The 25,475-nt window shown below is 48.9% G+C and overlaps 1 protein-coding gene across 1 annotated transcript in view; it reads left to right on the top strand.

Moving 5' to 3' along the window:
• The window catches only part of LOC119162950 (muscle calcium channel subunit alpha-1-like), a 1,445,695-nt gene that overhangs the window by 1,332,526 nt on the left and 87,694 nt on the right, over positions 1 to 25,475 (top strand). Inside the window, exon 46 of the mRNA XM_075882643.1 lies at positions 6,336 to 6,451. Within this exon, the coding sequence (XP_075738758.1) occupies positions 6,336 to 6,451 (116 nt within the window). The remainder of the gene's footprint in view (positions 1 to 6,335; positions 6,452 to 25,475) is intronic.

The following is a 25,475-nucleotide window of genomic DNA, read 5'->3' as shown; positions in this document are numbered from 1 at the left end:
GCTGCGAGAATGTGGATGAAAACACTACTATGTCATAAAGATAGCACAGACATGTTTTCCATTTCAAGCCACGCAATACACCGTCTATCATCCGTTCGAAGGTGGCGGGCGCATTACAGAGTCCAAAAAGCATCACATTGAACTCGTACAACCCATCTGGCGTTGAAAAAGCGGTCTTCTCTTTATCAGACTCCGACATTGGTATCTGAGTGTAGCCTGACCTAAGGTCGAGGCTAGAAAAATACTCTGCGCCCTGTAATAAATCCAGTGCATCGTCGATCCGAGGAAGGGGATAAACATCCTTGCGCGTTATTTTGTTTAGCGCACTGTAATCGACGCAGAAACGCACTGTCCCATCTTTCTTTAAACGAGAACAACTGGAGATGACCAGGAACTCGAGGAAGGACGTATGATGTTGCGTCGTAGCATGTCTGAGACGTTTTCCTCGATGCACTTGCGTTCTGTCTGAGGCACGCGATATGGACGCCGATGTACAATACGAGAGCCGTCAGTCTGGATGCTGTGAGTAGCGGTGGTAGTCATGCTGAGGGCGGGCGAGTTCACGTCATATAGAGAACGGTGTCTATTTAACAGGGCGAGCAAATCTTCAGTTTGATCAGGTGTTAAGTCATTGCTTATTGTTGCGGACACAGGTGCGGCAGAGGCATTGAATGGCAGTGATTGTGACTTCGGAACATCGTTGTGGTTGTTCGGAAGAGTAACATTCGCAACAGGCTCACTGTCGACCGTGCAAGATACTGTTGAGCCACAGGGGAGCAGTACACACTCGGGCGTTTGATTCATGGCGGTTAGGTACGTAGAGCCATTGTAGAAGCGAATAAGCCCTGGTGTGATCACAATGCCCCTACGTAGGGTATGACCGTAAGGGAGAATTAGTACGTCGCCATCAACAATGTCGGTGCAATTAACACTTATAATTTCTTCGATGTATGGCCGATGTACATAATATGACTTGGTGACAAGGCGGATGCGTCAATCGTGTTCAAGCGGAGAAGAGTCAGTGGCATTTAGATACAGGAGGCGCTGATGACATGATATGAAAGCGGACGCAGAAGACAAGAAATCCCACCCAAGAATGAGAGCGTGGGTGCACTCACAAAATACCGCGAAAACAATGTGATGACGAATGCCTTCTATGCAGACACGAACGATACACTGTGCAAGTGGACGAATGAGAGCGTTGGTCGCCGCACGAAGAGGTGGGCCGCCGTAAGGTGTGTTGACTTTTCGAAGGCGGGAACAAAAATCAGCACGAATAATCGAAACGGCAGCGCCAGTGTCTACAAGAACCTGAACACGTACACCTTCTACAAACACTTCTATCAAATTGGATGGCCGCTCTGGAGGAATCGTTATCTGTGCATTGGATGCAGTTGCCCTCCTAAAACTGCATTGGGGAGTTTTTCGCGTGGGCGTTCGCGGAATGGGAGGCGGGCCGTAGAGGCGACACTGAACGGCGACCTGGCGAAGGCGACCTGCGTCGAGACGTACGGGAATTCCCAGGCACGTCCGTGTAGTAAGTAGGTGACGGTGAACGGTAATAGGACGACCAGAAGGGTGGTCGTAGGTAGTTCATGGTCGGACGGAAGCTTCGATGTTCTTCGGGAGCGTAGCCGCGTTGCTCGTCTTGTTGGCGCCTTCGGCAAAACCGAGTGATATGTCCTCGATAGCCGCAGTAGTAACAGATTTGGTCGAGGTGGGCGCTGAAGTGCGTGGTAAGGTGGTGCACGCACTGGTGGTGATAACGAAGCCACAGACCTATGGTCTGCTGGTGTAGCCATAGAAATGGTGGGTGCGGCAGAGAGCGCGGCAACTTCGGCGTACGTGCGCGTCTGGCGCACACAAGGACTGTTGGAACACGTCGCACGCGATGCGGAGGCGATCTCTTGCTTAATCAGGTCTTGCAAAGCTCTCTTTTTCAGAAGGGAAAGTAACTTCAGCAGCACAGGAAGAGGAGCGCCCGTGCAGCTCTTCACGAACGATGTCGCGAATAAGCGCACGCAAGTCGAGGGGTGCAGGCAAACGAACGTCGGTGACATCGTAGCTAAGGCGAAGAGACTGAAGCTCGTCAAGTCGCTGACAGATGGTTATCACGTCCTGGGTGGTGGCAAGATTTTGCGTGGCGAGGGCGTTAAAGGCGACGGTGTTAATACCTTTAATAATGTGGCGTATGTGGTCGTTCTGAGACATGCCAGTGTTAATGCGCTTGCACAGTGCAAGGGCATCCTCAATATAAGAGGTGTAAAATTCATCCGACAGCTGCGTGCGTTCAGCAAGTTTCTTCTTTGCTGCCTCAGTGCGAATTGCAGGGGCACCAAATATCTCACGAATTTGCTGCTCGAAAGTGTCCCAGTCGGGAAGATCTGGGTAGTGGTTCTAGAACCAAGTTTTTGCAACATAGGACAAGTAAAATGGGACGCTGCGCAACTTCTGTGGATTGTCCCACCTGTTAAAATCGCTGACGAGGTCGTAGTTCTTGATTCAGTCTTTGACATCATCGCCTCGGAGACCGGAAAACACAGGCGGAAATCACGCAGGCGAGTGTTGTTGGGCGGAGTGGGTGGCGGTGGCTGCAGTAGGACGGTGACGTTGGATGGGCCAGGGTTTTCTTGGGCCGCCATGGCAGGGGGTTGTATGCGACGACCCGAGCGGAGCTCCAGCGAGAACGGGCGAGAGGACTTGAGGGAACGAAAAGCACAGTCCACCACTTGTGAGGAACCAGTTTTTTCAGCCAGGCTCGAGCTAAATCACGCTGGTGATGATATTTTCAGATGAAGAAGATGTACAGGTGATGATGATATCAAAGAGAATAAAGAATGATTCGCTTGTCGCGCTCACATATTCGCAAGAGCACATGAGGTCGCCACATCACCTTCAACCTCAGGAACACCACCTACAGATGCTGACAACGTTACTGAAATAAACTTGACTTGTGTAGTATCGTTGGATACAAACGCCGTACTTTCCGAGTCTAGTGGCTAAGGTACTCGGCTGCTGACCCGCAGGTCGCGGGATTGAATGCCGGCTGTAGCGGCTGCATTTCCGATGGAGGCGGAAATGTAGGCCCGTGTGCTCAGATTTGGGTGCACGTTAAAAAACCCCAGGTGGTCAAAGTTCACTACGGCGTCTCTCACTACGGCGTCTTTCATAATCATATGGTGCTTTTGGGACGTTAAACCCCACAAATGAATCAGCCGTACTTTCCGTCATAGTTGCAGAGTGACCCCTCGAACGACGGCCGTTGCGAAGTCCCATTGTGAGGCGTGGTGTACCCAGCACCTCCACCAAATTTGATGAAGCCAAGATGTAGATTTATACACACTAGAGATCGTCCACCGGATGATCTGGCCGATGAATATTACGCGCAAGTGCTCCACGTTTACCCATCATCTTCATTTTCGCGACCACCGCTAGTTTATGTCTACGTCACACCACATGTTTTTTTTTTCTTCAAAAAGTGCCTGTTTTACTTTTTCCACACTGCATTGATGTAGGCGATAGTTTGACGGACACATGCCTTGTTGGGGAGAAAAATGCATGTATTAATTTACCATAGCCTCGACAATGGTAAAAATACCTTCCAAAATGTGTTTCGGCTTCTATACGGGAGTCTTGATCACAATGAAGCATAAACAGCAAGTTCACTTAATTGTAAGGCTGATTATTTGCATCTTTCAGGCGATTATTATACACAGGCTGAATATTTTAACAGTTTTTGCTCAGCGAGCACGCAGTGTTTGAAATATACAATGAATCGAGATGAAGCCGGGGAGAGAGTCTCTATTTCGTGGTGATGGCGGAAGCATCTTCCCAGTTGATGATATAGTTGGCGCACACATGTCGACAAGTTTACTCGACGTCCATTTCTTGTTTTTCATGTCATTGCTGTGTTCGGATAACCCTCTCTTGACATTGCCTTTCTCTCCTACATAATGTGTGCAAATTGTGCACGAGCTTTTGCAGACCACACCTGCAAACTTCTCGCTCTCTAACTTGTTCTTGACGTTCGTCAGGCTGTTTTAGGTTTTCACGCAGATGTACGGAACATCTATTGTAAATGATCTTGTAGTTGGGCTAGTTGGTAGATTTTTTCAAAAAATCATTTGTGCGCAAACACACGAAATATTCACGCGCACACACACCAAGGCATCAAACACCCACAGCGATGTGTGTGTATGATGCCTTGGTGTGTGTGTGTGTGTGTGCACGATGTGCACGATGTGTCGTGTGTTTCCGCTCAAATGAATTTTGGATGGGGCATCCGTACGTCGTATCGACGTAAAGATCTGGAGAGTGCCTCACTAAAGCCCCGCACATACGGCATCAATGCAGTTTGTTTCTGAAAGATTGCTTGGTTGAACCGGTTGTGAAACATGACAATAGGCTGCATTGATGTATGAGACGGGTAACCACATGCGGCGAACTCTCGATCGATGGTCTCCACGTCTCTACGTGCACCTTCCTTGCTTGAGCAAGTCCACTGATCCCGTTGTAAGAGTGTTGAGACAACAAAGCGTTTGTGGCAAGAATGAATCAGTGTTCTTATATTGAAGTATACCGCCCAAAATCTGTGTTTTTCCTGTAGACGAAGAACTCTGGGCGCCCGTGTTCTCGTTTTACGCGGACGTTGGAGAAAGAAGACAGCCTTTTCATTCTTTTTCCACCTTGCCTTGTATCGAGTCTTCGATTGAATTCAGCGGAGCAGTAAAGGCCTGCAAAGCGTCACGTCGCAAAGCGCAAAAGCAATCGTCAATACACCGCGAGTAATTTTGGTTTGGTATATGAGGTCAAAGCAACACCCTCGACCACTTTTATGGCTAGGTTTGTGACTGCGGCAGACACGCATGCACCCATGACAGTGCCATATACCTGTTTGTAGAACTTGTTCCGAAACGTAAAGTAAGTATTGTGCACGTAGAACTGGAGAAGCCTCGTCAGGTGTGCAACCTCTAGTGGCGTCCGTTCTCGTAGTGTCCCGTCTTACTCCAGGGCTGCTCTTCAGACTTCAACGACGATATCGGCTGGCACTCTTGCAAACAGAGACTTGACATGAAAGGACACTAGTTCTCGTCTTCCTTTGGTTACAAGGCGCACACCTTCCCAATAAAATTTGCAGAATTGATTATGTGTGTCTGATTTCATCTAACGAGAAAATTGGGAACTCTGTGCAGATAGCGACGCAACTTCAATAATATTTAACGGCCGAAATCGACTATGTGGTGCAAGAAACATCAGGTTTATTTATACTCGGAAGGTCATATAAAGCTGGGATGCAGTGGATAATGCAAACTAGTTAATATTACAGAGGATTGCGAAAGACGTCATCCGAAAAACGTCAGCAAGCAATTTCTGCAGGTCCCTTTGAAACTTTGCTTTAGGATCCTTGCTCAGGAAAGCACAGGCACTCTCATACACCAGAAGTGTGGACATGTTGTTGACTAAGTTTTCTGCGTCTAGTAAAACAGGTGCATTGTGTTTGAGGGCAGAGAGAATAACGATTTTCTCGTTATTACAAAAAGATTATATGGCCTCACGCTCTTTCGAGGACAAAAGGGCACAGACGAGGTGACAGAAAGATTACGGCACGCGTGCGGGCTTCATTCCTTCGGGAATAGACTGATGGCATTTCCCACCACACAGACTAACTTCCTTTGGCCACTTTCAACACTTGCGTTGACCGCAGTGAAGGAGAGCGACTTCACTTTTGTTTGACTTGTAAGACAAAATATACCATAAGTTTTGTTCCCATGATTTCCAGCTCCATCTGAAAATTACGATTAGCTTTCTAACGTCTTGTCGTGCGACAGTTCGCGCCAGTGGCTTTGAAGGTAAGCGTTGTCATTCATACGCAACTGTATGCTAGGAGAGTATTCGGGACAATCCAATTGAATACATCGTCATATAAAACAAAGCTTCGTTCTCTAAGTGCCTTATCGTGTCTCTGCGATCCCGAATTCTTGCCTGTTGCAGCTGGCGCTCAACTATTATGATGATGGTTGTTCCAGCCGTCGCATGCACAAGTCTTTGTAGGCAAAGAGGCCGTGGTATCACGCCGCGGGTTTTGCAAGTCAGGTTGAAGTTGAGGTGGCTCTTGAAAAACGACAACTTGCAAGAGAGTGACATTCACTAACAAAAAGAGTGTGACAATACATTCACTACTAAAACTTATTTGCTTTCCTGGAATTCTCGTATGTTCTCATTATAAATGCCACAAACTGTGCACTAGAAGCAGCAAAAATCTGAGGCGCGCCCTGCTTCCTCGTGCCGTCAAGCTTTCTACGAGTGGGTGGCAAGACACATTTGTGGTGTTGCAGGCTCGTCGCGGGGCAGCCTGGGCCTGGACCAGAATCACCTGACGAGCAGTGCGCCGAGGAGACCCGACGACTCGCCCAGCGCCTTCGTGGGAAGCGCCGAGAACCTGGTTGGACGGGTCAGTGCCTTGCGCTGGTGTTTGTGCGAGATTAGTGCTGGAGCAGCATTTTCATCACTTGGTAGAAAGCTGCCAAGCAAGGTAGGGGACCATCGTGCGGGAACGTAGTGAAACTTTTGTTGTATGTTTGAGGTAGCGGGGGAGGGGATAGAAGTGAAGATGAAGGTTTAAACACCTTATTTTGCTTTTTCGTACCCCAGGCAAAATAGCGAAAAAAAATGGCAGTGTGCATGTGTGTGTGGAGGGTGGGGCAGGAGGTCTTCTTAAAGTTACCAACAACACATTCTTGCCTTGTCAAGTGATGCCTGGGTAATACTAGTATAACAGCACCTGTACTGTATTTTAAAATACTTTCTGTCAGAGATCACTCCACGTCAGCTATAACGCATTGTTACGTCTGGGAGTCCAGACCGAACGTCATTGCCTCTGGAAAGGCAATCTGTGTCAAGGCCAGTAAGTGAACCCTCCTGACGTAATCACCTACACGACGTGATCTAACCCGGCGGCGCTGGTGTGTTTTATGCAACGCACGGCGAGCTCTCTCAAACCACGGGCTCGATAGCAGCCCGATGATACAATCGGCGTCATGCTGTCTGGCGAGTCTTACTCAATGCGTGGCAACATCGCTCGTCCATGGGTGCAACCCAGTGGCGGTTTCTCACTGGAGGATTTCGACAACACAGCCAGTGGCGCTTCTGATTGGACGTTGGTGACGTAAGGCATTACCTGGGGCCTACCAAAAGATCCAAGTAACGCGGCGTCAAGCAGCTGACCTCTACGTCAGAGAGAAGAGCGTACTAAGACACCTCGCCTCTTCGAGTCCCTAAGCTGTCGGCTGCAGTGCCGAATATGTAACACGTCTATTCTACGCTGTATATAAATCTTGCCTTAGCTCACCGTCGTCTTGTCCGTTCGTCTATCAGCTCTTCCCAAAAGCAGCCGCGACCTAAGAAACGCGCTACTGAACAACCGTGGTGGCCCGTGACCTTGGCGCACTACGCAAAGGTGTCGGCGGTTGTATGAGTCGTAACAGTGGATGGCAGCTGTGGTACCGGCCGGCGTCAGTGACATTGATGCGGTGAGTACCTGATGTTTTCCCCTTAATTCACCAGACTGCTGTAGAAAATGTTATAGTAGTTTAGAGAAGGGTTTTGCTACGTTGTCACTGTACCACAAGTTGTATCACAGCTCACTCCACCAACCACCTTACATCGCTCCCGCCGCACGCATTTCTCCCCGCACTGGCCACCCACTTCAAGTCTTCCGACCCCGATCTGGCACCTCAACATTTTCTGCATCATTTCTCTGCCGCGCCGCCAAAGAATGGAATGACCACCCCCACGATGTTGTTTCAATCACCTGTTCATCACGTTTTATTCAAAGTGTGTCAATGCATCTGCAATGTTGACCTGTGGCTTTTGTATCTTTGTTGTACAACCCACCCCTTATGTAACACCCCCCCCCCTGTGGGGTCTTTAAGGAAATAAAGTGAAAGTGAAAGTGAAAGGATGTGCGAAGCATTAGAGTAAGATATGATCGTTTCCCGCAAATTTGGAGGGTGTAAACATGGAGGGTGTAAGCACGGCAGTGTTAAAAATTGCTTGTGCGCCTTGCTGGTTGAAGTAAAGTGAGAACGGCAAGTAGATTCTTAACAGGGGCAAACAGCAAGAGGCTAGTGTAAACGATGGAAAGCCTTAGAGTGAAGGAACTCATCGAAATTTGTGAGGAACCTGGCCTTACTTTGGGCCGTGCGAAACAATATCAAGCGATCCTTGAGATCATGAAGGATGAAGGAGTAACAGCTGAGGAAGTCGATGAGGCCTGGGTGGAGATCAAAGCCTACCGGGTGGAGGCTGAAAGGTGAGTAGTGCGCGAACGAGAAGAAGCTGAAAGGCGCGAACATCGCAAGAGAGAGGAGGCCGAGAGACAAAGCACCTGGAGTTGAAAAGAATAGAATTGGCGATCCTACAGTGTTCACAGGCGCTTAGCGTAGCATCTGCAAAGGTTCAGGTCAGTGGGCATAGAATTTGAGACCAACTGCCAGCGTTTGTAGTAGGCGAGGACATGACGAAGTATCTCGTCAAGTTTGAACACGCCTGTGAGCGAAATGCTTTGGAGTGGTCTCTGTGGGCGCAGAACCTGTTAGCTCTACTACCCGGTGAAGTGTCCGACGTGATAATATGCTTGTCGAAAGAAGCGTTTAAGAGTTATGACGAGGTTAAGAAAGTGCTTTTAAGACGCTATACGTTGTCACCCGAGGCTTTCCAGCAAAGGTTCCGGTATGCAAGAGAGAGGAATGAGTCACACGTTGACTTTGCGTTTTGTCCTAAAGCCAATTAAAGGAATGGCTCAAAGGTGAAGATGTTTATGACGATCGCGATAAGGTGGTAGAATGCATTGCATTAGAGCAAATATACCGCTGCATCGAGGATGACGTCAAGCTTTCGCTGCAGGACAAGCTTGGCGAAGTACAGCTGAACAGGGCAGCAGAATTAGCTAAGGAAGATTATACTGACTGAAAGTTGCATAGCCGGGCAGTACGTGCTGAAAAGGGTGAAATAAAAAAGAGCTTTTCAAAGAAATCTGATCAACAAAAACCCACTCCGCACCGTAATTTCAGAAAGGACCTGTCTCCTACGTCGGACATCGGACACTGTAGGGGAAGGTCAAAAAGAAGCAGAGAATTGAGTGAGGTTCCGTAACAACGCACTGATACCACCCGGGCGTTCGAATCATGGAAGCCGCTAATCTGCTACAACTGCAAAAAGGAAGGGCACATGGCGGTAAACTGTCAACAAAAGTTTGCTTTCGCAACAATCCGAGAATCGGAAAAGAGCGTGCGGTTGTTAGAGGCGTATCTCGAGAAATTAGTGGGAAGGGGAAAACGTGTCGAGCACTGCGAGATTCAGCGGCAACTATGGACGTTGTTCATCTTTCGTTGGTGTCTCCGGACGACTTTTCAGGAGAGTGCGCGTGCTTCAGGCGAATCGCCGTGGTGCAGAGTGCTTGCTTACCAATCACTACGGTTGTCATTGAAGGCCTGCTTTGGTTGTCATTAAAGGTAAGCTTCGCACTGAAGCAGCTGTGTCTGTGGCGCTTCCCCATCGTTTTCTTATCTTTTTTTCTATTAACTCTGACCAGCTTCTCAAAGAGCAGGGCGAATAGTTCTCCTCTAACTTAGCGTACATGGCCCTCACGTGATCAAATCGCGGAAGCTTTCGCAGCAACTTGATCTTGTTCAATGTAGTGAAACACCACCTGCAAAAACTGCGTATATATATATATGTCACCTTGGCAGCGAGTCGACAGAACCTCGCACAAGAAATTCCCTGGGTCCGTCACTCAAGCAGTCACTCGAGTGGCCCGTCGCCGAAGCAGCTAGCGCTGTCTTAGTCGGAGGAGGAGACGACAAGGCGCCATTGAGTGAGGGCGAGAGGGGTGCAATGCTCTCGACTGTAGCGGAAAGTTAGAGTGAGTTGTCAAAGGTTGATCAAGAAACGCTTATTCGAGAGCAGTGTGAGGGCTTCTCGAACAAAGCGTTAATGAAAAGTGTGCAATTAAGAACAAAGAAAAAGAATGTTTCATTTTTTGAGAAGGCAGGGCTCCTGTATCGGAGCTACACTAATGTGCATTTATGATGGCACCGTATTTCCAAAGGAAGTCCATGCCGATAATCAGCTGACGTGAACAGTCGCGCAGAACGAGGCAGCTGAGCACAAACATTGACGCACGAATTTTCACACTTGCCGTACAGCGACCCAGCGGTGTTACAACGTGTCCTCCAGCAGTTAGAATTCGCGTTTTATTCTACGGCGTAATCACTTTCCTGAGATCTTTTGCTAGCCTACCGCTGATAATCGAATAGTATGCACCAGTGTCTATTAATGCATTGACCTGAAAACCGTCAATCAGCACAGGTATGTCAAGTGACACGCGGTCACTGGGTTCAGATGTGGAATTCGGCGTTTCTTCTGTACTGCGATTATTCTCTGATGAAATGACTTCTGTGTTGCGTGCAAGCGTCAATGGGAGGTCTTCCGCATTATGAGTCCCAGCGACTTTGCCCCCGAAGGCCGCTGCCTTCAGTTTTCCCGACGAGGGCTCTGAGAGCGTTCCCGTGCCGTCACCTCGAAACGTGACCCAGTGGCTGCGGTTCTCCTCGGCGATGGTGACCGCGATTGCCGTCGTGTAAAGGGTGCACGCTGTTGCGCGAGATACTCTTCGATATTCCTCGGCCTTTGACCAATTTGGGGACGAGGTGAATTGACGGAAAATCCACGCAGGCCAAGTTGACGGTATGAGCGTTCGCGGTAAATGTGACCAGCCTCACCGCATTGATAGCGGAGGGGTCGTCTGTCCGGCGTACGCCAGAGAACAGACTTGCGCGTCGGTGCATGGCGACCATCAATGTCCAAACCAGCGTGTGCTGACTGAATCGCCACTGATGGCATCATTGTCTGGATCGGGACGTATGGCACTGTCTGGATCGGGACGTGCGGCACTGTCTAGGTCGGGACTCGACCAGAAAGAGGCGTGGCAGATCGCAAGGCTTCCATGTACGTACGACGGTGACGGTCAGTAGACACAGGAGCCGTTTCCGGATCAACCGACATCGGTGGAAAACGATGGGCGTACAACACCTGCCGGACCTCGTCATGGATGACACTGTTCATAGAACCAACATCGATTTGCCTTGTCCCGTATATCTTTTCCATTTCTTCCCGGACGACAGCTCGGATGATCTCGCGAATCCATTCGGGGCTCTTGCTCCCAGGAGTGGCGAAAATTTCGGGAGTTGAGGCAGCATTCACTTGACGGTCAAAGAGGGCAGACCGTTGGTGCAGTACTTGCTCCATTGTTGCCGCTTCAGTAAGGAACTCAGCAACACTCTTGGGTGGACTACGCACCAAACCAGAAAAAGTTGTTCCTTCACACCACGCATGAAGAGGTGCAACTTTTTTTCTTCTGCCATAGCAGGATCCACTCGCTTGAAAAGCCGTGTCATGTCCTCGACGTACATCGAGATGGTCTTGTTTGGCATCTGGAGGCGTGACTGTAGTGCACGCTCCGCCCGTTCGCAGCGGTCAGGACTCCTGTAGGTCTCCAAAAGGCGACGCTGGAACTCGCGCCAAAATGTCAGAACATCATCCCTGTTCAAAAACCACGTCTTGGCACCGTCCTTTAGGCAAGTCTACACGTTCCGGAGCTTCGCGGCATCATCCCAGTAATTTGTCGCTGCGACACGTTCAAACTCACTCAGCCAGTCGTCAACATCTTCATGCTGCTCTCCGTGAAAGGGGCTAGGCATAAGTGGGTTCTGGACGGTGCAGTAGATTGGCGTGGAAGGTGTCGGAGCTTGCACGGGATCTTGTGTCGAAGTCATAGTCGCTGCGTCAGTGGTTGGTGTCTCAGGTGGTAGGCCTCGTGGGCGGTGGCTTACTTTGTGAACAGGAGTGTCCACGGGTGCAGGGTTTGTGTTCCGGCTGCTGGGTGGGATCTTGGGCATCGGGTGGATTGTGAGACGTTGTACCCAGCAACTCCACCAGTCCTGTCACGTTTCTTAAGACAAACTTGGTTTAATGGGTTCGTTGAGTCGACTAGCCAAGCAGCAGCTCAGACAGGTCGTCTTTGTCTTCTTTCTCTCCTGGATCTCACTCAAGCATATCATGTGGCAATAATATCTAAGCTTTCCGCTACCAAATATGAAGTGAAATTAGAAAGGCGGCCAAACAAAACTTACCACAGTAACTTGATGGAACCGTGCGTTCAACGTCAAGCAGTCGTAAATCTACTTTTGAATGCTTCAGAGGAAGAGGGAGCACATATTTAGACCTTTAGTTATGGAAGTTAAAGAGGATTAGAGATAATCTTGGAGCAGTTGAACCTAGAGCCTAGGTTAAATGAAGTCCAGAAGGATGACTTAAGAAGGATTGTTTTCGAATTTGAAGACCTGTTTTCGGACTGTCCCGGAAGCATAACGATGATTAAACACGTTATTGATCTACCTTGTGAGGAGTGAATTCGTAGTAAGCCGTAACGACGTTCTCCTGTGCAAAAGCTGATGATGAAAAAAGGAGATCGACAAAAAGTTGCAGTTGGGAGTCATAGTACTGGGTGAGTGTGACTCTACATTCCCTCTAATAATGGTTCACGTGCCGGGAAAGCTCCTAGGCTATGCATCAACTATCGGCGTCTTAGCGCCATAACTCGAGACTAAACTTACCCGATACTAAATCTAGAGCAGAGGGTAGAAACTGTGTCACAGTCTAGTTATATTTCCACTTTCGACCTCATGCGAGGGTGTTGGAAAGGCCCCCTTACGGAGCGCGCAAGCCACTATGCCGCATTCGTTTCCTCATTCAGAACACAACGTCCACTTAAGCTGAGCTTCTACTTGAAAGATGCACCCTTTTGTTTTTCAGGCTTAATGGACCACGTTCTTAATGGCCTCTACAAGTTCGCTCAGTCGTATTTTGACGATGTCGCCATCTTTCCGAATTGCTGGGAAAAACATGTAGAGCATCCGCGAGTCGTGCTCAACAGTTTGAAAGAAGGTGGTCTTACCGCAAAACCGGCTAAATGTCACCTAGGGTGCGGTAAGGTGTCTTACCTGGGACTTACTGCAAGGCGTGGTCAGCGTAGACCTTCATAAATTAAGGTAGCTGCTGTCGTGAACTATCCATGACCAATCACAAAATATGAGATTATGGCATTCTTGGACCTAGCGGGATACTATTGTCATTACGAGCAAAACTACTTCACATTTCCATCCCTCTTACTGACGAGTCGGTTAAGTAGTCTGGGACCCAGAAAAAGAATACGTGTTATGGAAGCTGAAACAAGCCCTAATCAAAAACCCATTCTCAAGGCACCCCATTTTACTGAGGGCATTGTCATTTAATGTGATGTGAGTGATCGTGGCATGGGAGTTAAATTGTGCCAGAAAGACAGCGCTGGTAACGAAAGGCGTGTTTTGTATTTAGGTCGAACACTGAGCTGCAGGAAAGCGGCATACCAAACCTCTGAAAAGGAATGCCCTTGCCTCGTGTGGCCCGTTCACAGCTAGCCTGTTATGTCTCCGGTTCGAGGGTCGTAGTCGAAATGAACCACTGTCCTCTGATTTGGTTAAAGAACATATCGCCTAAAACTGGTCCGGTACTGAGTTGGAGCACGATACTCCTACAGCACAACTTAGACGATTGCTGCGAAAAATGCAAGCTGAACGCTAATGCTGACGCATAGAGCCATGCGTTTTAGTTGGTAGCTTCTCTACCTTTGTCTTTTGGTGGCGAGTTAATTGGGGCAAAATTTTGTTCTCATCACGGCCTTAGCTGAACGTTCTCGACAAAAGTGATCTCATGGGTCCAACTTTAAGTTGTATTCTACTTTATTACATTGTTGTACGTGTAAAAACTTTGAATTCTCATTTTAAAAGTCTTGTGTCCCACATATGCCTCTTGATGTAGAGGGAAAAAATTCCGATAGACACGTAGCTAGGTATATGTTGTACTATATTTTGTCTGGTGTTCTGTCGGGTAACCGATGTCATTTGCCTGCGTCGTGTGTTGTCTGTTGTCGAATCCTTCTTACGAGTTGCAGAACCGTCGACAAGTGCTCTGACCAAAAATCGTAGGAAGAGACGACTGAAGCTATCTGCAAGTTTTGGCGACAAGCCACTGGAACTAAGACCATTTTCAAGAATTGAATGTGTACACAGAACTGAGTCTAGAGCTACATCCTTCCCACGGCCGTGGAGGCAAACCTGGATGAACCTGGCGAACGAGCACGCCCGACGACTGAGCCACGTGGAAGCAGCACGTCTTCCCGGTGCATTGTCTGGCAGCGGAGTTGCTGTTACGCCTGGGAGTCCAGACCGATTGTCATTGCCTCTGGAAAGGTAATCTGTGTCTAGGCCAATGAACGAGCCCGCTTGACGCCATCACCTGAATGACGTCATCTAACCCTGTGGCGCCGGTGTTTCTTACGCAACGCACGGTGAGCTCCCTCAACTCACGGGCCCGATAGCAGCCCAATGATGCAATCGGCGCCATCCAGTCTGGTGAATGTTACGCAATGCGTGGCAACATCACTCGTCCATGGGTGCTACCCGTTGGCGGTTCCTCACTGGAGGATTTTGACACCACAGCCAGTGGTGCTTCTCATTGGACGTTGGTGACAAAAGGCATCACCTGGGGCCTATAAAAAAGCCAAGCGGCGCGTCATGAAGCAGGCGACGTTTGAGTCATATAAAAGAGCGTACGAAGACACCTCGGCTCTTCGAGTCCCTAAGCTGTCGGCTTCAGTGCCGAATAACGCGTCTATTCAACGCTGTACATAAATATTGCCGTAACTCACCGTCGTCTTGTCCGCTCGTCTATCAGCTCTGCCCAGAAGCAGCCGCGAGCTGAGAAACGCGCTACTGAACACCTTTGGCAGCCCGTGACCTTGGCACACTACACAACAGTGTCGGCGGCGGTGCGAGTCATAACAGTATGCAACCTTACACATGAGAGTAGTTGAAAATCCGGCCAGTCGGTTCAACGTAAGACTACTGTACAAGTAAAGCAAGCAAACAGAACACAAAATGAGTATCAACACTGTGCTGACCGAAAAATCAAGCGCTGAATAATCGTTTACCACGCAAACTTGGTGCTCGGCTCTTAACCCGATCTTCACGGGTTCGATCCCGTCCGTGGTGGTCGATTGAGACAAAATGCACCGGATCGTGTACTGTCAGTGCACGTTGATGAACACCAGAGGCGCAACTTTTCCAGAGTCAATATAGCCTGCTCCATAACCATAGCGTGCGTCTCACACGTAAAACTCAATCAAACAATACTACTAATAATAATACTACTATAGTTATAGATACAATGATTATTATTACACACATGTAAATACATTCAGGTCCAACCACAGGGACATTGCTCACAATGAGAGGAATTTCTTGAAAACAAGGCATATAATAAACCTGGCAAATCCCATGTAAAATGGGAATTGATGGTATGCGAAGCACTTATGAAGAAGGTTCATATGATACTTTAAAATCAGGACAACATTACGAGGCGGGCGTAAATTATGCCGTACATGACCTCTATGTCATGATTATCATGTTCGCGCTTGGTCCTTGTGTGTAGTCATCTATTCACGTCCCGTTATACAAAGTTCGTATATGTGAAGCCAACGAGACAATCACGGGCACGCTATGAGCGTAGCCTCTACTCACGCCACGCATGTCGTGATCATCATGTTTGGACGTGTCATTCACCCTCGTCGTCTATTCACGGCATGTGATACCGAACTTGGTATATGCGGAGCTTGCGATACGGCCGCGAGTCTGCTCTGAGCATAGTGTGTAGTCGTGTTTTACATGAAACGCACATCATGATTATCATGTTTGGACGTGTCATTTACCTTCACCGTCCATTCACATAACGTGTAGTGAAGAAGATGAGTGCTACTCGTCTCCTCATCACTTCGTTTTGAGCACTGTGAGCGAGCAACGAATTCGCCCTTTTGCTGCATGCAGAGCACGTTTCGCTATTGCTGACGATATTTATGTTGTCGAGTTTGTAGAGCTCCCGCAGTGGTCCCATAACATTATATTAGGCTGGGACTTTCTCTGCACTCATCATGCCATCTTCGACTGTGCTCGCGCCGAAGTGGAGTTCGCGCCGTTACGTGTCGCTGCTTCACTCGACTCGCCCTTAACCTGCAAAAGTTTTCGTTGCTGGCGACACTTCGATACCACCGTTCTCATCCGCCCTAGTTCCGTATTTCTGTGACGTCTTTAGAGGCTCAACTGTACATTTTTCGCCTTCTGAAACCGCTGTTCACCACAACTGCTTCCCGATCCCTTTCGCCGTTCTGAGCCTATCACGATGGATAAAGTGCAATTCGTGTTTCCACTTCGTTCCCCTCGCCTTCCAAGTTACTGTGTGCTGAGTGCCTGGGGCTCGCCGATGACATTGATTTCTCGAGTGCACGTGTAGGTCCTGACCACCCGACTACGCTACCTATTGACACTGTTGATGGCTGCGCGTCACCCTCCTTCCCATCATTCACCGATGCAATTTCACGCTGTATCGATACCAAACTTACGGCGCAGCAGCGCGCCGACATCATCACCCTCCTCGAGCGCTTCCGCGCTAGCTTCGATCACAAGCAACTGACTTTGGGCTTTGCTTCCACAGTATCTCACCAAATCGACACTGGCCTTCACCCTCTTTTACGTAAGTGTCCGTATCGGGTATCAGCATCTGAGCGTCGTGTAATCGTGAAGCAAGTTGACGACATGTTGAACGTGGCGTTATTGAGCCCTCTAACAGCCTGTCGGCCTCCCAAGTGGTTCTAGTCAAGAAAAAGCATGGCTCAATAAGATTCTGCATCGACTACCGCCGGTTGAATAAGATCACGCGCAAAGGTGTTTACCCGCTACCTCGCATATACGATACCCTTGTCTGCTTACAAGGTGCGGAGTTCTTCTCGTCACTAGAACTGCGCTCAGGTTATTGGCAGGTTCCCATGGCTGAGGCCAATCACCCCAAAACGGCTTCATTACCCCCGATGGCTTATGCAAATTTAACGTCATGCCATTCGGGCACTGCAATGCGCCTGCCATTTTCGAGCGCATGATCGACAACATCCTCCGTGGCCTTAAATGGCAGACATGTCTGTGTTATTTAGACGATGTCTTGATATTATTAAGCGACTTTTCAGCGCATCTTCAGCGCCTCGAGGCAGTGCTTACTTGCCTCACCTCCTCCGGTCTACTGCTGAACTTAAAAAAGGGCTGTTTCGGCGCTCGAAAACTCCTAATTTTGGGCCATGTAGTATCTAGAGATGACATTATTCTGGATCCGACGAAACGCCGTGCCGTTGTCGAATTTCTTAAGCCGAGCGCCTTAAAGAACTTCGCAGCTTCCTTGGTTTATGTTCATATTTTCGTCGTTTATTCACAACTTCGCGTCCATCATATCGCCCTTGACTGACCTTCTTGCCGGCAACCAAGACCTTTCTAGTTGGTCGTCAGCTTGTGATGATGCATTCGCCACACTCTGCCACCTTCTTACGTCGCCTCCTATACTGCGACATTTCGATTCTCTTGCCCAGACGGAAATACACACGGATGCCAGCGGAGTTGGTCTCGCTGCAGCACTCGCCCAGCATAAACCCGGATTTGATGAGTACGTCGTCTCTTACGCCAGCCGTGCACTCACAAAAGCAGAAGCCAACTATTCAGTCACCGAAAAAGAATGTCTAGACATCATATGGGCCATAGTAAAGTTTCGACCCTGTCTTTACGGGCGCCCATTCAGCGTGGTTACAGATCATCACGCATTATGTTGGCTCTCCTCATTAAAAGATCCCACCAGCCGGCTCGCCCGTTGGACGCCTCGGCAACAAGAGTACGACATTCATGTCGTTTACCGATCTGGCCGAAAACATTCCGACGCAGACGGTTTGTCCCGATCACCTCTACAATGTAGTGACAAGTCACCATCTTCGCCTGCCCCCGACGTATCTGCACTTAGTGTCAGCGACATGCTACAGGAGCAACGAAGAGATCCTTGAATCACTTCACTTATCAACTTGTTGAGTCAAACTCCCTCGCAAAATATTCCTAGAGGTACGCGCCGTCAAATACAGCACTTCGTTATCAGAGATGGTTTGCTATACAGACGGAATTATCTTTCCGAAGGACGCCAATGGCTCCTAGTTATTCCCAGATGTCTCCGCTCAGACATGTGTGCCTCCAATCACGCCGACCCACAATGCACCCATGCTGGAGGGTTAAAAACCTACACCCGCCTGTCCCACCGCGCCTACTGGCGTGGAATGTATCGCTTCGTTCATCGCTACATACGTTCCTGTGTCGCTTGCCAGCGCCGGAAGAATCGCACTCCAAGTTTTCCAGCTCCACTACGACCCATACCTTGTCCTGCCCGACCGTTTGACCATGTTGGTATCGATCTGTATGAACCTCTTCCGATTACACCGGCTGTAAATCACGGAGTAATTGTCGCTATCCATCACCTTACGCGTTACACAGAAACGTCATCACTTTCTTTGACGTCAGCGAGTGACGTCGCTCGTTTCATATTGCATCAGATCATTTTCCGTCACGGTGCACCACGTGAACTCCTGAGTGTCCGAGGGCGTGTGTTTTTGTCGGACGCTGTCGAATCGCTTCTCAAGGAATGCCAAGCCATTCGTCACACCACGACTGCATATCATCCTCGAACTAATGGCATTAGAAAACGATTCAACCGTACATTAGGAGATATGCTGTCAATGTACGTCGCAAGTGATCACTCCAACTGGGACAATATTCCCCCTTTTGTAACATACGCGCATAATACTGCTGTCCAGACAACCACTGGTTTCTCTCCATACTTCTTCCTTTATGGTAGCGAGCCCTCTTGCACGCTAGACACCATCCTTCCTTAGCACCCGGATGTTGCTGAGTTGACGACGATGTGACAAGCTGCTAAATACGCGGAAGAGTGTCGTCAACTTGCCCGCTCCCTAACAAGTGCTGAACAGCAACGCCAGAAACACCACCGCGATAGTCCGACACCTCCGGCTTCTTATGCATCGGATGACCCTGTCTGGCTTCGTATCCCTTCAACCATCCCTGGTCTCTCAATGAAATCGGTGTACAAGTATAACGGCCCTTACCGTGTGGGTAAACAAACTTCACCCGTCAATTACATCGTGAAGCCGCTTGAGAAACCCCTTTGATCAACGACGCCATGGACGTGAGACCGTCCACATAGACCGTCTAATACCGTATTACGATCTCTCTATTGTCTCCTACTCATGAGTCGCCAGGATGGCTCTTTTCCGGAGGGAAGGTAAATGTTGTGAAGAAGATGAGTGCTACTCGGATAGGCAGGGGGTATCACTCAGTCTGTGAAGAGCACGGCGTTTGGTTGGCTGGGTACACAGACTGGTTCCGCCATTACCACTTGACTTGTCGCGACCATTCTCCTGCTTTATAAGAGAGTGTCACCATAAAACGCCTTATTTTAAACGTATTACCGAGTTTCGTATTTGTGGAGCTACTGAAATGGCCACGAGAACGCCGTTGAAAATGTAATAAATGCTGCCAGCTAGTGAAACCAAAGAAGAAGATTGTGTTTGGTCATGGCGGTGATGGCTTGTGGCTAAGTTACTTCACGTCTGTTGACGTTTTAGCGACCACATAAATTTTGGTGCTGAAAAACCCTGTCAGGACAAGCCTTCCTTCTACGCATGGCGGACAGGGCTTCTCCTCACGCTTCACGTCGCGGGCGCTGAGGACTTGACGTATCGTGGACGCGAAGATCGGTGTTGGCGCAATAAATTCAGCCAGCAACGGTGCTCTCCCAATAGATGGTCTAAAGAAAGCGCGATTCAGGAAGCGCGAATTTTACTTGACTCCGGTAGCGCCTATATCGCGAAGCTCACAGCCGTAAAGCAACAGTTCTCCGCTAGCAATGATGAGCTGTCGCAGATTAACGAGCAGTATGACCAGTATATCCCAACAGAACGTATCGAAGACGAGTAGACCGCTATCGCGGTATATCACGATAAAGCACTGAGCACGCTCGCTGAGATCGGGGGCAGACTCTCACTAGTGAAACGAGCAAAGACCGGCCATTCACAAGTGGCCAGCGGTGAAAGCACAGCAGCGATGACTTTCAACCACGATAGTCCCACAAGATTTATGACACCCCAGTTGCCGCAGCTGCAGATCCCAACATTCAAAGGCGACTTTGCACAGTGGACAGGCTTTTGGAAGCGATGCCAACAGCTGATAGACCGCAATACTGACCTGACGCCATCCACAAGGTTTTACTACCTGAAGAGCTTTGTATCCGGTGTCGCAGCGCCAGCAATCACGGGTATGCCCGCAGACGAATCTTGCTACGCCGACGCCGTGCATACTCTCAAGGAAAGATTCGGCGATAAGACGAATATTCAGCACTATCTGACGGCGCTGAGAAATTTACCAATGGTGACATCCGTCAACAACATCCGTGGTTTGCAAAGAATTTACCATGTCACATAGTTGAATATTCGCTGCCTTGGAGCTCTGAACGTGCCGACACTGACGTATCCAGCTATGCTTGTCAACATTTTTCAACCAGCTCTTCCGCGGGATATAGTTCTTTCTTTCACGCGAGAAAAACGGCGCCACGTCTTGACACCACAGCCTTCTGACGTATCTACTGCTCGAACGTCCTCGTGAAGTGAACCCGTAGATTCGGCAGGGGCATTCGACGTGAAGCTGAACGACCTTTAATCATCATGCGGGAAGAGCTCGAAACCAGAGAGCAGCATACAACCACAAGTCCACGTCCTGCAACGGACGATCACTTTACGAAGTGAATGGTGATATCCCTACGGCATCAGTGATGCGCATTGCATCTATCGCAGGGATTATTCGGCCGTACTGATCAGCATGGAACGCACAGCTGCCACGCCGTTATTCCTCTTGAGACCAAGAAAGGGCAGCTGCAAAAAGACAACCGGTGTTTTTGCTGCACATCAAAAGGCCACCGAGCGAAAGAGTGCCGTGTCAAGCTTACCTACAGTTGCTGCCGCGGAAAACATGTTTCCACCATGTGCAGCCTTAGTTACAAAAGGGCTTCGATGACAATGAGAACCTCAGGATATAATACAGTGTGCATTTTTTGAAATGCTGTTTCGTCCTATGGACACGTATCGTACACTGGCTAACCACCTAAGCACAATGCGGCCTATTTTCCGACATTCAGCTCTGAGTTGATCGACAACGACAGGAGCAAGTGCGTTCATGGTATTCTAGATGGAGGTAGCCAGAGTACATTTATTCAAGAAGAGCCAGCCCACAAGTTGAACCTTAAAATGATCCGCAAGCCATGTCTCGCGCTAAACACCTTCGGAAGCACTTCAACCTCAGCCACGGAAAAGCGCAACGTAGTGAAAATACAGTTTCAAAATCGATGCATTAGCGTTCCGGTGGAAATAAAGCACTAGTTGTGACTTTCATTTGTCACAACTAGTGCTTTATTGCGTTTTAAGGTTTAAAGCACAAGTTGTGACTTTCATTTGTCACAACTAGTGCTTTGAACCTTCAAACAATCTACAAGCCATGTCTCGCGCTAAACACCTTCGAAAGCACTTCAACCTCAGCCACAAAAAAGCGCAACGTAGCGACAATACAGCTTCAAAATTGGTACAACAGCGTTACGATGGAAATAAAGCACTAGTTGTGACTTTCATAGGTCATGACGTCGCTCGGACATCAGCTAACAACGCATTCATTCAAGAATTAAAGAGACAAGGCAAGGTGCTCACGAACGACTACCGGTATAAAGACACACCAGACGCCGGAATTCATTTGCTAATAGGGTCAGACTATATGTGGCAAGTAATCACCGGTGACGTGTTCCGATCTGCAGACGTACCAGGTTTAGTGGCAATGGAGACAATTTTTGGTTGGGCCATACAAGGACCCATTAGTTAGAAGACCCTCACTGTTCGTGAATCTCATCCCCTGGTCAGCGCCTTGCGTGTAGATGCAGCAGAAGAGGAATTTGCAGTGGCAATCCTGCAATATTTTCCAAAACATTGCTTGTTTAACATCACCGACTGTAGCCAATGTCCTTCAGGCAAAGCTTTCTGGCACAAGCAGACCTTTAAGCCATCTAGTGACAGACACTAGGTAGAGCTAACGTGGATGAGCGACCGCATTCATAGGAGGGACGACTTTGAAAAGCCAGTAACACGCGCATCTTTCACACCGATAACAAGGCCTTTTCAACAAGGTTACCATAAATTGAACAGGACAAGCATTGGGGAGAGAGCCACTGCCCGAACATCGAAGCAGAGTTTGTCTATCGACGCCTTAGGGCGAAGAGCTGACCCTTTTGACTAAAAACTTTAAGCGTTTAACTCAAGGTCAAACGTGAGCAACTCTGAAATAGACCTCAAGAACCGTAAGACAAGCTCCTCGATGACCACCAGTTTTCTTCCGCTACGTGCTGTGAGCCTACTTGTCTGGAATTTACGCCCATCTCATCCAGAACGCTGCTCACATGACACATTCACTTCGCGACAGGCTCTCAGACCTAATTCTCTCGGGAAGCTAAGGTACCGTCAGAGGCGATGGTATGGTCGTTGGAAGAGATGGAGAAGGAAGCAATGAAGAATTGTGACCGCTGCATAAGTATCCTGAAACTTCGAACCAAAGTCCAATGGGGTACTATGATGTTACATTGCGACATCACCCGAAAAACCGATGTTTTTTTGACACTGTCGCGAATAACGTATGCACATTCCGGTAATGATGGACTATTGTGGCCGTACTCCACCAAAGCACAAGAAGCCCGCCCTGTATTTCCGAGGCCCGTCCAAGCTGCATGGACCAGACTTCTTTCGTGCTGCTATTGGGGCAGGGCAGGTTGTTGAACAACACGACGCTATTTGCAGTTCTGAACTTCTCTACGTCGACCCAAGTTCTTTCTCAAGGCATCAATTGAGCTGAACTTTACACCCTCGATGAATGTTCAATTTCTTCTTTCACCCCTGAGATTAAAACCATGACGACACTTGTCATCAACCTGCCAAATAATGCGTTCCTCGACAAATTGATATCTGGCGACCGCTTACCTATCCAAGTTGCAGTGCTCCGAGATGTTCTATTTTCTTATCTGGATATCGTGGACGTCGAAGAGCGTCTTCTTGGCCAGGCAAACGCCATATCTCACCGCATCGACACCAGCGACGCCAGTGCACTCCACAAACGTCCTTATGCGTGTTTCATGCTGAGCGCCAAGATATTCATAGGAAACTCGAAAAAAATGCCAGCAAAGACTTCATCGAGCCTTTATGGAGTCCCTGGGCATCCCCCGTTGTCTTAGTTAAAAAAAGGACAACAGCTGGCGATAATTCGTCGACGATCATCACCTGAATGGGATCACCAAGAAGGACGTTTATTCTCTGCCCAAATCGATGATGCGCTCAGCTGCCTCCACGGTACCACGTATATCTCGTCCCTTGACTTTTCGATCCGGATAATGGCAAATTCGGTCGACGACCGCGACCACGAGAAGACAGAATTCATCTCACGCGAAAGCTTTTACCAACCTATTCAAGCCTTTTGGAATGTGCTACGCTCCGGCTATTTTTGAGGGTATGATGGACTCTCTTCTGCGTGGTTTCAAATGGTCGACCTGCCTTTGATATCTGAACGATGTGATAGTTTTCTCGCCTTTCTTTGAAAGCCACCAGCCTTGTCTCTCGCCAATTCTTGACGTTTTTCGTTGTGCTGGCCTGTAACTAAATTTGTCGATATGCGCATTTGAACGCCGGCAGATTAAACTACTCGGCCACCTTGTTGACGCCACATGTGTTGAACCCGACTCTGGCAAAGTCCATGCAGACCGCGAGTTCCCGGTTGCGCGTTCCACACAAAGAGTTCGTAGGTTTATTGGGCTCTGCTCATACTTTCGCCGCTTTGTCGTCAACTTTGCGGATATTGTTAGGGCCCTCACGGATCTCCTCAAAACGAATGTAGCCTTTCCTTGGGGTGAGGACCAAGAACATTCATTCGCATCACTGATTACCGCCCTCACATCACCACCTGTGTTGGCTCATTTTGATCCAGACACTTGAACAAAGCTTCGCCCCGATGGAAGCGGCCATGGCATTGGTGCTACACCCGCTCAGATACAGAATGGCACCAACCGTGTGAATGGCACCAAGCCTACGCTTGTCGCCTTCTGTCTCAAGCGGAAAAAATCATTCCATCAATGAGCGGGAACGCTTAGCCCTCGTCTGGGCCATCACGAAATTCTGTCCGTACCTATGCGGACGTCCGTTCGCAGTCATCACGGACCATCATGCGCTTTGCTGGCTGTCAACGCTTAAGGACTCTACGGCGAGACTCGGCCGATGGGCACTACGATTACAGGAGTGCACATTCTCGGTTGTGTATAAATCTGGAATGCTGCTTTGTGATGCCGATTGTTTACCCCGACACCCCATTGACACCGTTTTGGAATCCGATGCCTGCGTTTAGCCTTCACTGACTTTGTGCACGTGGTGGATGAACAGCGCCGAGATCCATCCCTGCTGTCCATCATTGACTGCCTTCTATCACTACATACTGACCCATCACTTGGCAGATTCCTGTTCCAATACATTTTGTACCACCGTAGCTTACACCCCGACGGCCCGGAATTTTCACTCGTCGCACTACATCACGTACGCAAGAATATTCGGCAACAATTTCACGACGCTCCATCTTCAGGACTTTAGACGTCTCCAGATTCTACAACCGTGTTCGAAGACTAGTATCCTCGAAAGGTCTTTATTGCTTCTTTCGCCGTTACGTTGCATCTTGTGATCTATACCAGCGCCGAAAGGAGCCTACGAGTCCCCCTGCCGGTCTCCTTCAGCCTATTGAAGTTCCAGTCAAGCCGTTTTATTGAGCGGGGTTGGACTTGCTAGCCCCCTTTCTCTCTTTAACAACTGGAAACTAACGGTTCGCAGGGGCCACTTTATTCCACTTGGTATGCGATCACTTGTGCGCTACCAACCAGCTGCGTGACTGACGTTGCCAACTACCTGCTCTACATCATTCTCCAGCATGGCGCTCCATCCCACCGGCTCACCCACCATGGTTGCTATTTACTATCTCGTCTGGTTGGTGTTTTATTTAGATCTTGTGCTACCCGTCACAACTTCACCTCATATTACCACCCTCAGACTAACGGCCTTACGGAGCGCTTCAATCGCACATTGACAGACATGCTTTTTATGTATGTATCTAGCAACCACACTAATTTGGACATAGCTCTGCTGTTCGTCACTTTCACCTACAACTCGTCGCGCCATGAAACAGCCGGCTACTCACCATTTTATCTACTTTTCGGACGTCATCCCTGAATGCCCTTCGAGACCCTGCTTTCATCTGACCAACCGTCCTCCAGTTAGTACGCTAAGGATGTCATCACCCGAGCCCTCATGGCACGCTTGGTAGCCCGCACTC

Source organism: Rhipicephalus microplus, unplaced genomic scaffold (genome assembly GCF_043290135.1).
Source record: "Rhipicephalus microplus isolate Deutch F79 unplaced genomic scaffold, USDA_Rmic scaffold_13, whole genome shotgun sequence".
In the NCBI taxonomy this organism is placed as follows: Eukaryota; Metazoa; Arthropoda; class Arachnida; order Ixodida; family Ixodidae; genus Rhipicephalus; species Rhipicephalus microplus.
Note: the sequence above shows the minus strand (reverse complement) of the source record. Positions and strands in the feature narration are given on the sequence as shown.